General features: G+C 41.6%; 1 protein-coding gene across 2 annotated transcripts in view; it reads right to left on the bottom strand.

Moving 5' to 3' along the window:
• Nucleotides 1-1,683: 1,683 nt before the first annotated feature.
• NINJ1 (ninjurin 1) overlaps nt 1,684-16,904 on the bottom strand; it is a 44,299-nt gene continuing 29,078 nt past the window's right edge. The window contains exons 2-4 of one of the 2 annotated variants that reach the window (XM_007500373.2): nt 13,306-13,537; nt 5,860-6,025; nt 1,684-2,899 (exon numbers count right to left, since the gene is read on the bottom strand). In XM_007500373.2, coding sequence (XP_007500435.1) covers nt 5,871-6,025; nt 13,306-13,537 — 387 coding nt within the window. In that variant the 3' untranslated portion in view covers nt 1,684-2,899; nt 5,860-5,870. Of the gene's footprint in view, nt 2,900-5,859; nt 6,026-13,305; nt 13,538-16,904 lie in introns of those variants that run through there. The other variant, XM_056804816.1, reaches the window with a different exon arrangement.

Genomic DNA, 16,904 nt, shown 5'->3' with positions numbered 1-16,904 from the left:
TTCCTCCAAATGAGGAAAGAAGTTGTTTCCAATGGGCCAAAGTTTGGCAGAAGCACATGGCCTCTGGGGTGGTGGAGAAGCCTTTATCCTGGGGAACAAAGTGCCATTAAATCAGGAATTCTTTTGTGAACAAATACATTTTCTATATATTTATAGAAGAAACTTTGACTTTTTATAAAGAGATGGCTTGGGCCCAAAAGATTTTTTTTAAAGTAATATCAAAAGGGCTGCTAGGTAACTCAATGGATTAAGTACCAGATCTAGAGATAGGATATGTTGGGTTCAAATCTGGTCTCGGGCACTTTGTAGCTGTGTGACCCTGGGCAAGTCACTTAACCCCCATTGCCTAGCCTTTACCACTTTTCTGCCTTGGAACTGATACTTAGTATGGATTCTAAGATAGAAAGTAAAGATTTTTTTAAAAAATCATCATAAGGGCTGCCAGGTGACTTGAGAGCGACATCTAGAGAGGTCCTGGGTTCAAATTTGGCCTTGGATACTTCCTAACCTGTGCCTGAGAGCAAGCAAATCATCTGTCTCTGCATCATCTTGTCCTGAAGATGTAGGTAAGGGGAATGTGACTTGGAGATGCTTTTTCCCATTTAATAGGAGTCATCTTCACTCGAAAGGCCCCTAGAATGTGGAGAGATAGGTGGCACAATGGATAGTTTGGAGTCTGGAACAGGAAGATTTCAGTTCATATCTGACCTCAGACACTTACTGTGACCCTGGACAAGGACATGATCTGTTTGCCTCAGTTTCCTCATCTATAAAATGGTGATAATAATAGCAACTTTCTCCAATGATTGTTGTGAGGATCAAAATGGGATATTTATAAAAGCTCTTAGCAGTGTCTGGTACATGGTAAATAAATACATACACAGGTGTATATATTAACTATAAATTATTTCAGAATGAGAGCTTAAAGATCATCAAATGAGCAGAGGTCCTGAATTTTTTTTAGAAACAGAATTTAATTGGTTTCCTTTGTTATCCTATGTATTTCATGCCTTTTAAAATATCATTCTAGGGGCAAGTAGGTAGCCTCATGGATAAAGAGCCAGACCTAGAGATGGAAGGTCCTGGGTTCAAATTTGGCCTCTGATACTTCTTAGCTGGGTGACCCTAGAAAAGTCACTTAACCCCCATTGCTCAGCTCTTATCCATTCTTCTGCCTTAGAACCAATACTTAATATCAATTCTAAGACAAAGTAAGGGTTTGTTCTGTTTTGGTTTTTTACCATTATTCTGAGAAAGGGTCCATGACAAAAAAAATTAATAAAGTCAAGATTTCCTGATCTAGCCTACTTGGTATCTCTGCTTCTGCTTCTAAGGACCCGCAGGCAAGATGTGAGTGGCTGTGAATGGGCTATGTGCCCTAGGCACGTGCTTTCTTATTTTGTATTTTCTTTATTTCTTAATTCTAATAATCTTTAATAAACATCATAAAATATAATACTTTTAGTAGAGAAACTAGTTTAATTTTTACAGCTGGGATTTAAACTTGAGTCATCTGACTCCAAATGGAGGGTTCTTTTTATTCCATGAGCCATTTAATACTTTTTAACAGTATAAAGTTGGATTTCCAAGCTGCGGAAAACACAGCCCAATCCCTCCAACCCCCCAGAGCCAATCACTGATAATCCAATCAATGTGTCATAGGAAAACATTCACACCAAAAGGTTTTCCTCGGGAAATAAGAGTATGAGAAGCTTTATTTACAATTCCATTTTCTTTCAGAAAAGATTTCATTTTTAACCACAGCAAGAAATGACTCCGATGTTTTCTTCTTTCTGTTGTTTTCTTTTTCTTTCTCGTTGCCCCTGGTTGAAGGAAAGAGCCCTGTGTGCAGGGGGTTCAGCCAACCTAAGGAACAGGGAATATTTCTGATACTGTCTCTTCTGAGCCTGGTCTAGCACTGATGATTTCTACAAGAACACACAGACATGAAGCTGGAAGCCTGCCATCCAAGGGGCAAGTGCCAGTGTTCGCCTACAAACATGGTGGCAGTCCCGCCAAAGCAAGCCTCTTATTTGAACAGTGAGTGACTCGGAAACAGGATGAAGAAAGAAAGCCTTTCGACAAATACTGCAGGTCAGGTCCCAAGGTTGCCCTGTGGCCAGAAAGAGTACAGGTTGCTTTCTAAGGAATCAAGAGCCCAATTTCTGCTCCTAACAGGGGAAGGGAGAGGCTGATGATTAAAAGGTCCTAGCTTGGTCTTAAGGGCATTTTTATTTTCTTTTAAGTACACGGTGGCGTGAGGAATTCAGAAGGCACAGGAGTGCTGAGGTCAATTCTCCAATCTGTCCAATTGTTCAGCACCTCTAGGGAGACAGCCTCCAACAGCCACGGATGGGACCCAAAGGGACTTGGACAAGCCACACATGGAAAAGCCCTGCTTTCTGCAACAGAAATGAGAGCATCTACTTGTTGTCCAGTGATTTTGCAGGCATTCTGCCACTCTGAATACTCTCTGGTCTCTCAGAGGGCCGCCCATCCCGTGGCCAGGCACCTAGTAGAATGTGAGCTCCCTGAGGGCAGGGGGTCTCTTAGTTTGGGTCTTCCTAGCCCAGTGCCTTGCACTTAGTCGGTGTTTAATAAATGCTTGTTGGGTTAAATTTCTTCAAGAGGAAAAGGACAGAGTCCCAGGAAGATTTCTTCTGCACAGTGAATGAAATACCTCCCACCCCCTCCCACCCATCTAAGACAATGTGTTCAGGTACATGTGCCAAATGAGTAATGATGATATATGCTCTGGGAGAGCTCACTCAGGAAAAACATGGATGGAGGGGAAGGTTGGCTTGGGAAAAACGGACGTCCTTCTCTTTGCCTTTAGAGAGAAGCCAAGTCTTTGGTGTCTTTCTTACACCATGTGACTGCAGGAAGGGAATGGTGTTTTCTGTTGGAAAAGAAAAGGAGAAAAATAAGACAAATTGTCCCACCATGGCCACTTGCTGACATCTGTCCTTTCTTCAAGGTTCATCTCAAATATTACCTTCTCCATGAAGCTTTTGGATTCCCCAAGCTAGAAGCAATTTCTCCTTCATCTCAATTTTACAGCACTTTATATTCCCCTTTAGGTATATATCAGACCATGAAGAATTACATTTCTTTTGCCAAAAGTACCAGCCTTAGGGGGAAGCTGGGTAGGTCCGTGGATTGAGAGCCAGACCTAGAGATGGGAGGTCCTGGGTTCAAATATGACCGTAGACACTTCCCAGCTGTGTAACCCTGGACAAGTCACTTGACCCCATTGCCTAGCCCTTACCACTCTTCTGCCTTGGAGCCAATACACAGTATTAATTCCAAAATGGAATGTAAGGGGGTTATTAAAAAAAAAAAAAAGAACCAGCCTTAGCCAAATTTGAAGAGGTTCATTAACAGAAGGTTGACTCTTCATGTCACCATCCAGTAAGGCATGGCAGGGTTGTGGTCTATAATGACTATTTTATACAAATATTTTTATTAAAAATATACAGATTTTTCATTAAATATATAAATATAATTTATGTAAAATACCTTATTAAATATATAAATGTATTTGATATAAACATATATACATTTTATGTATTTTATTAAATATAGAATAATTTTCTATGAATATATTTTATTAAGAATATATTTTTGTAAATATATTTTATTGAATATATATTTGTTTATTATATTTATTTCATTTATTTATTTTCTTTAAGGCCAATGCCTGATTTTTAGGAAACAACTAGTAAACATGTAATTTATTGATGAAAGTTGGCATGGGATGACCACACTAAAGAAATCATGGATCTCTGACATGTTAATATGCAAATCCCACATTCTAATTTAAAAATTGTTCACCTGTTATTCTCTTATCCTCTTATTCACTATACTGTCTACTTGGTAATCTTATCAGCTCCCATGGATTCAAATATAATTCCCCTTTTTTTTCTCCTTAAACTTTTATCTTCTGTAAAGAAGAGTGGAAGAACTGTAAGAAAGATAAAACTAGGCAATTAGGATTAAGTGACTAGCCTGGGTCATATGGCAAGGAAGCATGTGAAGTCCAGATTTGAACCCACCTAGTTCTCTATCCACTGAGCCACCTAGCTGCCCCTATTACATATATTTTCACAAGTACCTAAGTAGTATAGTAGAGTGTTGATTTGGAGTCGGGAAAACCAGAGTTCAAATCCTGCCTCGGATGCTTTGCTACATCAAGGAAGCTAGAAGGCACAGTGGATTGAGCGTTGAGTCTGACAGAGGGAAGACTTGAGTACAAATCTAGATTCACACTTCCTAGCTACATAAGCCTGAGCATGTCACGTAACTCCATCTGCCTCCGTTTCTTTAATCATAAAATGGGGATAAGAATAGAATCTACATTGCAGGGGTTGTTTTCATCATCAAATTAGATAATTTCTGCAAATAATACTGGCCCACAGCAGGCACTTCATACATGTTTATTTCTCTCTTTCCCCAAGTGTCTCTGAGAAAGTCACTTAACTGTTCTCAGCCTCAGCTTACCTTCGTTTAGGAATGAAGCACTTCGGAATAAAAACATCTGTTTCTCAAGGTTGTTGTGAAGAACAAATCAGATTATATATAAATATAAATTATTATATGTTGTATATATAAAGTTCTTTATAGACCAAAGTAAATGTTTTGTTATTATCAGACACAATAAATGAGTGGTGAACGAATGGAAAAGATGAATAAATGAATTCTCTAACTTAGGGGAAAGAAGCCAGGGATGAGAGACTGCCAAGGGGTCTATTCTTTCTCCAGTTTGTCAAAAAGCAGATCAGGCTGGTCTCTCTGTGGCAAGTGCCAGGAGCCTTGGATTCATGCCACCAACTCTGGTCAGACCACGCATCATGGGGGTTTTTTTCACCGTGTGAAAATGGTCAGTGCTAAGAAACATGATCTTAGTCTCAAGCCTGCCATCCGGCCGGCCAGGACAACCAGAGGTGTTTAATACCTGGATTCTTCAGGTCAATTGAGAACGACAACCCATCCCCTTCTCAGAGCCATCTCCCTTCTGCTTATCTAAAATAGATCCCCTTGGGAGGGAGAGAAGGAATGGTCCAACAGCTCACTGTAAAGGAGAGGATTTACAAGCCAAGCCAAGCCAAGCATGCAACACAAAGTAAAGAACCTCAGCTGTCAATCAAGAAAGAACATTCCAAATAGAATGTATTTCCCAGGAAAGACAGTTGGGGAGTCAAGCCAGGCTGAATGGGGAAGAAGCTCTGAACTGGTCCCCTGTTAGCTTCTGTCCTCGGCTAAAGGACCCGGGGGGGGGGGGGGGGGTGGAGCTAGGCAGAGAAGAAATTAACTTTTGGTTGGTGGCTAAGTGTGGTGAAGAAGATATTGGTGTCTCTGATATTTGAGTTTGAAGGAAGAAGAAAGAAGATTAAACAGTTGTCCTCCCATCTCCCTGACAGACTTTTGTGTCACAGTTGTGACAGGTCTGACATTTCCCAAATCCTCCTAACCCTTATTATAGACTAGGGATAGCCCCATTCCTCTCACCTCATCTTCCATCCTGTCCTATCTTTCCCAATAAACCTCCTTACTTGAGAAAGAAAGAGTATTTTCTCTAAACCTCATCGTCCACTCTGGGAAGGAGGGGGGAAGGGGCAAAGCTGAAAGGCTTTTGAAGAGGGAGGTAAAGGGAGGTATTGAGGGAGGAGGAGGGTAGGAAAAATATTAATCAATTATTCATCTAGGGAATTGATAGACACCCTCAAATATTCCCCTAGTATCACTCTCTCCATTTATACTAGGCACTTTGAGGTTTCCTCTAGTATCTCTCTAGTCAAGGCAGAGTATCTCATTTATTACAACTAAAAATATCTCCAAGTATCCTTTCTATTACATCACCTGAATAAATTCTACTGCTGGGCAGAAATATCAACAGATGGTTTCTGAACTCCAAAGGCGGTGATAAAGATGTTGACAACAACAATGATGAACACCAGTCCCGTCGCCAGGTTGTTGAGGAAATCCAGCTTTGCATGCTTGGCGGGATTATTAAGGTCGTACTTTACTATAATTGAGGGAAAAGAAAGAGAAAAGAAATAAGTTGGTTTCTTGACAAACACATCCATTTACCCTATTGCTGTCTTGCTCTAGATTTTAGTTTTTAAGCTCAAAGAGAGCCTTCCTGGAATATTCATCAATTGGGAAATGGCTGAACAAGTTGTGGTATATGATGATGATGGAATACCATGGTGCTTTGAGAAATGACAAGCAGGATGGTTTCAGAAAAAATTGGGAAGACTTGTATGAACTGATGCAAAATGAAGTGAGTAGAATGCCAAGAGATTATTGTATTCAGGAACAGCAATACTGTGTGACGATTGACTGGGAATGATTTAGCTATTCTTAACAATATAAATGATAAAAAGACAATTCCAAAAGATGTATGATGAAAAATCCTATCCACCTCCAAAGAAAGAACTGATGGACTCTGAACATAGATGAAAGCATACTCTTTAAATTTTATTTTTCTTGGTTTTTTAATCTTTTCTTTTTTGGTCTGTTTTCTTTTGCAATATGGCAATATGGAAACATGTTGCACATGTAAAATCTGTCTCGAAGGACAGGAATTTGGAACTCAAAAATTACTTTGAAAAAACAAATGTTAAAAACTGTTTTACATGTAATTTGAGGAAAAAAACCTTTTTAAAAATTGGAACTAATTTTTTTTTATTAATTTGCTTGTTACATTAAAGTTCCCAGATATCTCCCTCCCTCTTTCCCTTCCCTGCACTAGAGAAGGCATCCTGTGACCAAAAAAAAATGTATATATACACAACCATGTCTTGTTTGTTTCTATTTATCAGTTGTTCCTTTGAAGATAGACAAGTTGTTCTTCAAACAATATTTCTTTGCTCTGTGTATAGTGTTTCCTTTTCTCATTTCATTCTTCATAATGTCATGTAGGTCTTTGGGGAAGCTAATTTCTTTTTCTTAAAAGGATGTGGATAGCGTTCTCTCTCATAGAGGGAGCTAATTTCAACAGAGATACTACGATGGTTTGCCATTTCCTTCTCCAGCTCATTTTTCAGATGAAGAAATGGAGACAAACAGGGTTAAGTGACTTGCCCAGGGTCACACCACTAGTAAGTATCTGAGACTGGATTTGAACTTAGGAAGATGAGTCTTCCCAACTCCTGCACCACAAAGCTGCCCATTCATCTTCACAATAAAATAATATAAAATAATAAAATAAAATAAGGACCCCTGAATAGATGGTCCCAATGTCCTATTACACACACATGCAATACCTCTCCCTCCAGGCCCTTCTAACTTCCACTAGAGTTGGAAGGTTTCACTTAAAGTATTTCCTAACAGCATCTGGAGTCATGTTGCTAAATCGTCACTTCATTTTGACGCGAGCAAAGTTTTGTTTCCTCACTTGTGGTTTTGGTTTTTTTTTTTTTTTGTCTTGGTCAGAGGGTGGGTTGGCCTAACAGCCATCTTTGCAAGACCAGGGGTAAGAGAAAAAATAAATTTTAATATCTGTGATGAAATTTTATGTGCTAAGTCAAGTCGTCCTGCAAGCCAAGTTGACAAAGATGCGAAGATACATCAAATGGTGAATCTTTCAAGTACCTTCTAAATAAGAGCAAGATATTGCAAGGTTAGTGGAAAGAGTAGTAGTAGTAGGGTCAGAGGAACATTCTCTGGATGACCCTGGGTAAGTCACTACCTTCCACAAGCCTTAGTTTTCTCTGAACAAAATTTATGTGATTTATTTGGGTCTGGCGTCAGAAAGACCCAAGTTCAAATCCATCCTCAGATACATACTAGCTATGTGAACCTAGGCAAGTCACTCTATCCTGCTTGCCTCAGTTTCCTAATCTGTAAAACAAGCTGGAGCAGGAAATGACACACTGCTCCAGTATTTTTGCCCAGAAAACCCCAAATGGGATCATGGAGAGTCAGTCACAATTGGAAATGACTAAACAATAGCAATAGAGTGAGGGTCCTCCTCTGTCTCTCCTTTCAGAGAATCACAAAATCTTAGGCTTAAAAAGGACTTCAGAGGTCATCTAGCCTGACTCATTCACCATTTACCACAGACCAAGAATTCCCTGTAGAGCATTTATGACAAATAATTGTGGGACCTGTGCTGTAAGACTTAAAGAGAGGGAATCTACCATCTCTTGAGGCAGCCCATCTCACTTTTGTACAGCTCTAATTATTAAGAAATGTGACCCTGGGCAAGTCACTTAACCCCCACTGCCTAGCCCTGACTGCTCTTCTGCCTTAGAACGAGATATAGTATTAGAGAACTATACACAGTATTGATTCTAAGATGGAAGGGTTTTGTTTTTTTTTTTTTAAAGAAGAAGAAAAGGAGAAACAAGACCCTAAAATAAATGCCCCATGCCCAGAACTCATTGGGAGCCTTCCTGAACTCCAATCAGAAGAAGGCAGGGAACGGGGATGACTTCCAAACACCAAGACCTAATGCAGCAGAAAGCACTGCGGTGGAGGGCAGAGGAGAAGGTGGAAGACCATCAGGAGAACTGCCCAGCTCCCAACCCAGCTGGCTCCAGAAGGCACCTAGAAACCGAGGGAGCCACGGCTGACCCTTCCTCTGGAGAGGAGGCAGGGAAAGGTGTTCAGATTTCTCCCAGCCACATCTGAAAAGAAAACTTTCCACCTCAGCCCTAAATGAAGTGTCAAAGGAATCGATGGAACCAGGAGCCAACGAGAGCCTGCTTTGTGGAGGGAGCTCGTAAAGAGCCTTGGTGGTTGGTCTGGCCTTCCTCCTTCACGGCTCTCCACGAACTCTGTCCACAATCCATTAAAAAATGCCCCATTTTCCAAACAGCCATCCATGGCCCAAAAGACGGAAATGAGAGAGAAGCTCAAAGCCTTAGCCAATGGCAGGATCACAAGTCTTTCCAGAAAGGGCTCTAATAAACCCAACCCAAATCTTCTCTTTGGGCAGCTGCTGGACATTCTATGGACAATTCATAAAAGGTGGTTGCTGGCCAAGAACAGGCAGAGCCACTCAAGGAAAAGCAGCAGAGCTCAGCTTAGGAAGAAATCACGGGACCACAGATTCCCAGATAAAATGAAAACTAGAGATGACTTAAACCAGTTCCTTATTTTGTCTATGGGGAAACGGAATCTTGGGGAAGTTAAGTGACTGATGCGGATCACAGAGATACACAGAGCAGAGCTGGGATTTGACACCAAACCCATTCTTGGGCATATGGTGTATTGAGGAAGAAACAGCTAACCAAAGCCCTTCCCGGCTCACTTATTAGGCTAATTAAATACTTATTCCCTCCCTTAAGGATTTTACTTTTTTTTTTCTTCTAAAACCCTTCCCTTGTGTCTTAGAATCAATACTGTGTATTGGGTCTAAGGTAGAAAAGTTGTAAGGACTGGGCAATGGGGGTTAAGTGACTTGCCCAGGGTCACACCGCTGGGAAGAGTCTGAGGCCACTTTTGAACTCAAGACCTCCCATCTCCAGAACTGGCTCTCTATCCTCTGAACTACCCAGCTGCCTTAAAAAGTTTAAATATATACATAAGGAGGATCCAAAGAATAATGGCTCTAGTGCTAGAAAGAACCTCAGAGGTCATTCAATCCCATTGCCTAATTTTACATAAAAGTAAACTGAGGCATAGAGAGGCTCAGAGTCACACAGCTAGTCTAGCAACTTTGCCTTTTTCCCTATATTTTTCCCCTTCCAAGTACTTTTCTGCTCTTTCTCTGCAGGGTGGTCAAACTGGGTTCCCAGACTCAGACCACACCTCCTGAATTTATAAATACCAGCAATTTCTGGATCCATATCCTCATCCCACTAATCTATCATTATTGGAAATGCAAAAGAACCAAATTTAGAACTGGAAAGGGATTCAGCAGTCTCCTAGTCCTCATTTCATTGCAGAGGAAACTCGAGCTTAGAGAAAAGAAAGAAATGCCTAAAATCACCAGGCAGTAAGAAATCGAGCCAGATTTTGAATCCAGGCCTTATAAACTTCAAATCCAGTTCTTTTCTCAATGTCCTGATCCTTATTCCCCGGGCAGGAAAATAGCCAAGGAATTAGACCTGGGCTCTGGAGCAGGAAATGTCCATTTGAATAAGGAAAAGGCATTTGGAGTGAAGCAGGAAAGAGGTCAAAGTCCAGGCAAATCCTTGGAACTTTGGGCCAGAGGTAAAGCCCAGATCCCTGGGGGAGAGCAGCTTCAGTTTGATTTTTGATTCATTAAAGCCCTACTGTGTGCCAGGGTAAGAGAGGGTCGTAGTCCTCTTCTCAGGTTTACTTCCAAACCACCAGTTTGCACTTGCCAACCCCTTGGCTCAGCTCACAGCCCAAGCAAGCCCTCACCAAGTTTCTACCAACATTGGAAGTAGGTCAGGAATGTGCTGGATCCTTGAGTCAAGTCAAATATTATCTCCCTGCAGCAGGAAAGGGGAGGAAATAGCCAGCACTGAAGGGCAGAAACAACCAGAGGAGGAGGAAAGAGAGAAAGAAGAGATAAAGATGGAGGGAGGAGGAAGAGGAGAGGGAGATAAATGAGGAAGGAGCCAACAGAGAAAGGAAGGAAGGCATTTACCACAGCGAGCTCATCTTTCTGATCGTAGAATCTGAAATCTAGAACAGGGGGAGACCTCAGAGCCCATCTTATCTCCCTCCTTTTACAGAAAAAGATACTGTGGCTCAGGAATAAAAATAAGAAAGTCCTGTGAAGTTGGCAAAGCATTTTAATAGCTTACCTCATCTAATTCTCACAATTCACCTATGTGCTGCTATTATCCCCATTTTGCAGATAAGAAAACTAAGGAAAAAAGTGCTCAAGTGCCTTAAAAATGAAGATGTACAGTAATATGGAAATAGGTCTTGACCAAAGACATGTGTAAAACCCAGTGAAATTGTGCGTCTGATATGGGAGGGGGTGGGCAGAGGGGAGGGAAAAATTATGATTTTTGTAATCCTGGAAAAATGCTCTAAATTAATCAATTAAATAAAAATTTTAAAATACAATTTTTTTAATTTAAAAAAATTTAAAAATCAATTAGATAAAAATTTAAAAATATATACCCAAAAAACAAAGATTTCTAAAACAAGAAAGACTTGAGAGATTTGAACCAGTTAAAGATTCTCATGCCTTTGGGTGCCTGGGCTCATTTTAAGCCAATATATTCCTCCCCTGGAATCATGGCAGCTAGAATGGCTTTCCCAAACAGTAACACCAGTGGCCTCCCTGCTCCCACTCAGGGATCTCAGCTTCCCTCTGAGTCACAGCTCCAGGAATTTCTTATTCCTGCTTCCCTTCCAATGCCCTTTCCTGGACCAAGGGGGCTTCTCCTGCCTCCCAGCCCACAGACTGGGTAACAAGGACCAGAACCTTCGTGCCGGCAGAGTACTCCATCATCAGCCTTTCTGTTGGCCCAAAGCAGATGCCCATCTGCATCCCCATCATAGACCCAAGTGGTCCCCACGGCAGAGGCTCCAGGCTCCGTGCATGACCGGTACAAGCTGTGGGCATGCTACGACTTCTAGCCACAAACCTCAGATTACGCAATCCTGACTGTGGTTGGATCTCCTTTGAGAGCTTCCCCCTCCGCTTCAGCCCACAAGCTCCAGTGCTGTGCAGGAGAAAGAATGTTGGCTCTAGACTTAGAAGAGACCTAGGACTGAGTCCCACTTACTCATGTCATGAGAAGGACCATACAAGCATGAACTCTTACAGCTGAGAAGATCAGAGTTCAAATCCCACTTCTGACATAGAAGAAACAAACTTAAACGTCTCTGTATCTTAAGCAACAATTTAGGAACTCATATAAAAATCATAGAGGTGGGGCAGTTAGAGCTGAGAGGTCCTGGGTTCAAATGTGGCTCTAGAAACTTTCTAGCTGTGTGTGATCCTGGACAAGCCACTTTGATCCCCACTGACCAGCCCTTCCCATTCTTCTGCCTTGGAAACAATATCTAGCATTGATTCTAAGACAGAAGGGTTTATTTATTTTTTATTGAAAATTTTTATTTAATTAATTAATGTAGAATATTTTTCCACGGTTACATGATTCTTGTTCTTTTCCAGAAGGGAAAGGTTTTAAAAAAATAATTCAGAGATATATCCCAACAATGTGAGTTTCCCATAGAGGAACATAAATCCTTCCTCTGTTCACCTCTTTTGATATGTCTCATGGCTTATGTACATTACTATAATACTTTCCATTTTACAAAAGACTAAAACCTAGAGAAAGGAAGTCCTAGGCTTAAATCTGGCCTCAGACATTTCCTAGCTGTGTGACCCTGGGCAAGTCACTTGACCCCCACTGCCTGCTCCCTTATTGCTCTTCTGCCTTGGGACCAATTGGTTCTAAGGCAAAAGGAAAGGATTATGGGAAGGGAAAAAAAAAGATCTAAGGGCTAGAGATCTACAGCTTAGAAGGTAGCTAGTCCACTACAGATGAGGAAATTAATTCAGTGACTTCCCCAAGATCACATACCCAATTAAGTGATTGAGCCAGGATCTAAACCAGATCCTCCAACGCTCAGTCCAGGCATCTTCCAACCACACTGCGCTACCTCCTGCAATCTCAATTCAGTTGGGGGCCAGAAGTGATGCCAGGACCCCGGCAGGGCACTTGCTATCATGGTTGTGACAGAGGACAAGCTGGGGATAACCACTGGGGCTTCCAAAGAAAATCATCCGGTAGCTTCTGCCTTCACATTAACTAGGGGCAAAGCTTAATTGCTTCTATTGTGAATTTGTAAAAATGGAGACTTGAATCCTGGACTCCAAATCCCAGAAGTCCTTGCTCTGGCTCCCAGAATGCTTTGTAATCTCACTGAGATCCTCACCAGGGTGGGATCAAAAGTTCTATTTAACTGGTTGTAAAAGCCTACTGGCTCTCTTCCTGTTTCCGCTTGCAAGCAGTCTCATGATGTAGGTGAGGTTGAACGGGCCTCTCAGCCCACCTATGCACATGCTTTCTTATTTGTATTTTCTTAAGTTCTTAATCTCAAATAAAACTCTAAAAATATAATACTCCTTGCAGAGAAACTAACTTCTACCTTGCCTCAGTTTCCCCTAAATTTTAATCTTAACAAATTTTAGATTTACTCCATATTTTATTGGGATTGAATTTAAATTCCTGGCGACCACTAACATATTCAGTCAACAACCCTAATTTTTACCCATAACCCTATAGAAGGAAGGTGGGAGGGGGTCCTCTAAATTTTCATACTCTGGGACAAAGCGCTTGTTACCCTCCTTTAGTTACTCCAAGGACTAAGCCTATGAAGTAGGGGGGACCCACGATAAACAACAAATAGAGTACGCACCCAGAAAGATGAGCAGCACGCCCACTCCCACCTGGAGGACGAGGGAGACAGAGATGAGAACGATGAGGGGGACAAAGAAGGCGAAGGAGGGTCCTTGTTCTATCACAGCCTTTAGCTGGGAGGCATTGGCCATCAGCAGAGCAATGTCCAGCATGCTTTCAGCCGCACTCTTCTTGTTAGCATAGTGGTTCATGTTGATGGATCTGTTCCTCCAGGCCCAGCCAGCAGCAGACTGAAAGGCGAGGGGGGAGGACTAGTTAGGAAAAGGGCACAAAAGCTAATCACGCTAATAGCTCACATGCATACAACACCTCGGGATAGCCAAGTGGCTCAGTGGATAGAACACCAGACCCGGAGTCAGAAAGACTCCATTTCCTGGGTCCAAATCCAGTTTCAGATATTTCCTCACTGTGTGACCCTGGGCAAGTCACTCCATCTCTTTGCCTCAGTTTTGTCAATTGTAAAGTGAACTGGAGAAGGAAATGGCAAACCACTTCACTATCTCTGCCAAGAAAATTCCAAATGGAGCCACCACAACAGAAAATGACTAAATGACAACAAATATGTATGGAAAGAGAACTTTTTCCTGTGGAGTCCCAAAGTTGGGCAGGACTGAACAAAAGAAGAAACCCGAGACAACCCAAAAGTCAGTGTTTCTCTAGCTAAAAACTGGGATGGGGGCAGCTGGGTAGCTCAGTGGATGGAGAGCCAGGCCTAGAGACAGGAGGTCCTGGGTTCAAACCTGGCCTGACACTTCCCAGCTGGGTGACCCTGATCAAGTCACTTCACCCCCCACTGCCTAGCCCTTACTGCTCTTCTGCCTTAGAGCCAATACACAGTACTGATTCTAAGACAGAAGGTAAGGGTTAAAAAAAAAAAAGAACACAACTGGGATAGCCTATATATGTTGCTGTGTAAAATCCAGAGTGCAGTATTCCGTAACTCTTTCTTCTCTCTGAAGCTTACAGGGCTTTATCCCCACAAGGATGTTAGGAGAGAGGTAGAAAGGATACCTTGGTCTTCTACTAGCCATTCATTATCTAGCATGATCTCACCTTTTCCTTAAGGGCTTTTCCCTATCAGCACTGAATTCATTCATTCACTTACTTGTTTTTGTTTGTTTAGATTGGGTCTCCCTATCTCATGGGGGCCAGAAGGGCAGGGGCCATTCCTGCCCATCCCAATCTGTAGGGAAGCTTTAACCTGGCCAGGGTTTGTCCCTCTGTTGGCAGCCTAGGAACTTCCCCTCTCAGACTGGTGTTGGTCTTAGGGGAGACCCTCAACAAGCTTGAGAGGGATTCACTACCAATTGCAACCTCCTCCGACAGCCTGGGTGACATGCACGGACCACCCAGACCCAGATTTAACAGACGTTTATTTATTAGCTACTAAATTCAAGGAGTCGTTCAAAGGAATGATGAACTGGAAGAACTCCATGTGAACTGGAAAGACCTCCAGGAACTGATGGAGAGTGAAAGGAGCAGAACCAGGAGAACATTGTACACTGAGATGGATACATTGTAGCACAATCGAATGTAATGAACTTCTCTACTAGCAACAATGCAATGATCCAGGACAATTCTGAGGGACTTATGAGAAAGAACACTATCCACATCCTGAGGAAGAACTGTGGGAGTGGAAACACAGAAGAAAAACATATAATCGATCATATGGTTCAATGGGGATGTGATTGGGGATGTAGACTAAATGATCACTCTAGTGCAAATATCAGTAATATGGAAATAGGTCTTGATCAAGGACACATATAAAACCCAGTGGAATTGCGTGTTGGCTACAGAAGGGGGGTGGGAGGAGGGGAGGGAAAGAACATGAGTCATGTAACCATGGAAAAATATTCTAAATTAATTAATTAATTTTTTTTCTGAAAAAAAAATTCAAGGAGCTGTGCTATGGAGGATGAAAAAATCATGAAGAGATTGACTCAGCTCAAAGAACTAATAGGGAGAGGGTGGGAAGGTTGACAAAACCTGGGCATCTAGAGGATAAAAATAACTGATATTTAACATTATTGCACTATATAAATATCTATTATTACTAATACAGTTATTTTTACATTATTCCTCTCCCTTCCCCGGAGAGCCATCTCTTGTAAGAAAGATAGAAAAACAACAATTTAAAAACCAATTCAGCATAACTAACCAAGACATCGACTATGTAAGACAGTATTTGCAGTGTCCCCCACCCTTAGTCCCCAATCTGTGTAAAGACAAGAGGGTGGTATATTCTCTTTTCTCCCTTTGGCCAAGCTGAACTATTATAATACAGCAAAAAGTTTTTAGGGTACTTTTGTCATTGTGCTTTCCATTGATATCATTGAAGTCATTGCATATATGCAATCAACTATTATAACACTACATGTGAATAAGGCTTAATGCTTAAAAAAAAAATAACCCTGATCTTCTGTTTTAGAATCAAAACTAAGTATTGGTTCCAAGGCAGAAGAGTGGTAAGGGCTAGGCATTTGGGGTTAAGTGACTTGCTCAGGGTCACACATTTAAGAAGTGCCTGAGGCCAGATTTGAATCTGGTACCTGCCATCTTCAGGACAGATCAGCTTAATATTTTTTAAAAATATTTTATTTTCCCAATTACACATAATAACAATTTTCAACATATATTTTCCAAAATTGTAAGATCCAAAGTGTCTCTCTCTTCCTTCTGTCCTCCCTCCTCCTAGAGATGGTAAACAATTTGATCGGAGTTATACATGTGGCTTAATACTTTCCAAAGCTTTTTCTCTTCCATGATAACAATGATACCATCAGTTGTAAAACTCCTCCTTCCTCAAGTTATCCTGCATTTCCTTCTTTCTTTATATCTCCGCAGAGAGTGGATGCTGCCTCAGGTACAAGAATTCATTTTTGTCATTTGTGCCCAGTACACTGTAGGCATTTAATAAATGTGCTTCAAATTCTTGCGCGCCCACTTAGGGTTTGCTGTTTCATTTACATTTGAACATGGCATGGAAAGATTCCCTAAGACTTGCTGTGGCTGGTAGGCAAACCTCAAAACTGTAGCAATTATACCAAAGATGACTATTTTCTAAAGATCAAAGGGGAGAAAAAACAATGTGTCAGCAAACCATGGCACATCCCTCTATGGCCTCTGGTTGGGAACAGGAAGCTGAGGGTATCACAGGGACAAGAAGTTAAACCAACAAATGCACAACCAGCACGACATTATCTATGAGATCATCTTCTTTGTAGAAAGTCCAGAGCTTTCGTCCCTTGGCCAACATGCTGAAATTGATCTGATAGAGAACTAGATGTGTATGTTGGTCTGGGAGAGGGAGGGTGGGGAGTAGGAAGAAAAAGAAAGGGGGAAGGAAGGGGGAGAGAGAAAGAGAGAGAGAGAGACAGAGAGAAAGACAGAGACAGAGAGACAGACAAAGACAGAGAGAGAAGATAGAGAAAAGACAGAGAGAAGATGGAAAGATAAGGAGGGGAGAGAGACAAGACAGAGAGGAGAGAGAGAGAGAGAGAGAGAGAGAGAGAGAGAGAGAGAGAGAGAGAGAGAGAGAGAGAGAGAGAGAGTTTAAGTTTGGCTGAGCAGCAGACACTCAGGACCAATGGTTTTTTA

This window comes from Monodelphis domestica, chromosome 7, assembly GCF_027887165.1.
Source record: "Monodelphis domestica isolate mMonDom1 chromosome 7, mMonDom1.pri, whole genome shotgun sequence".
Taxonomy (NCBI): Eukaryota; Metazoa; Chordata; class Mammalia; order Didelphimorphia; family Didelphidae; genus Monodelphis; species Monodelphis domestica.
The sequence above is the reverse complement of the archived record's forward strand: the minus strand, read 5'-3'. Positions and strand labels throughout refer to the sequence as shown.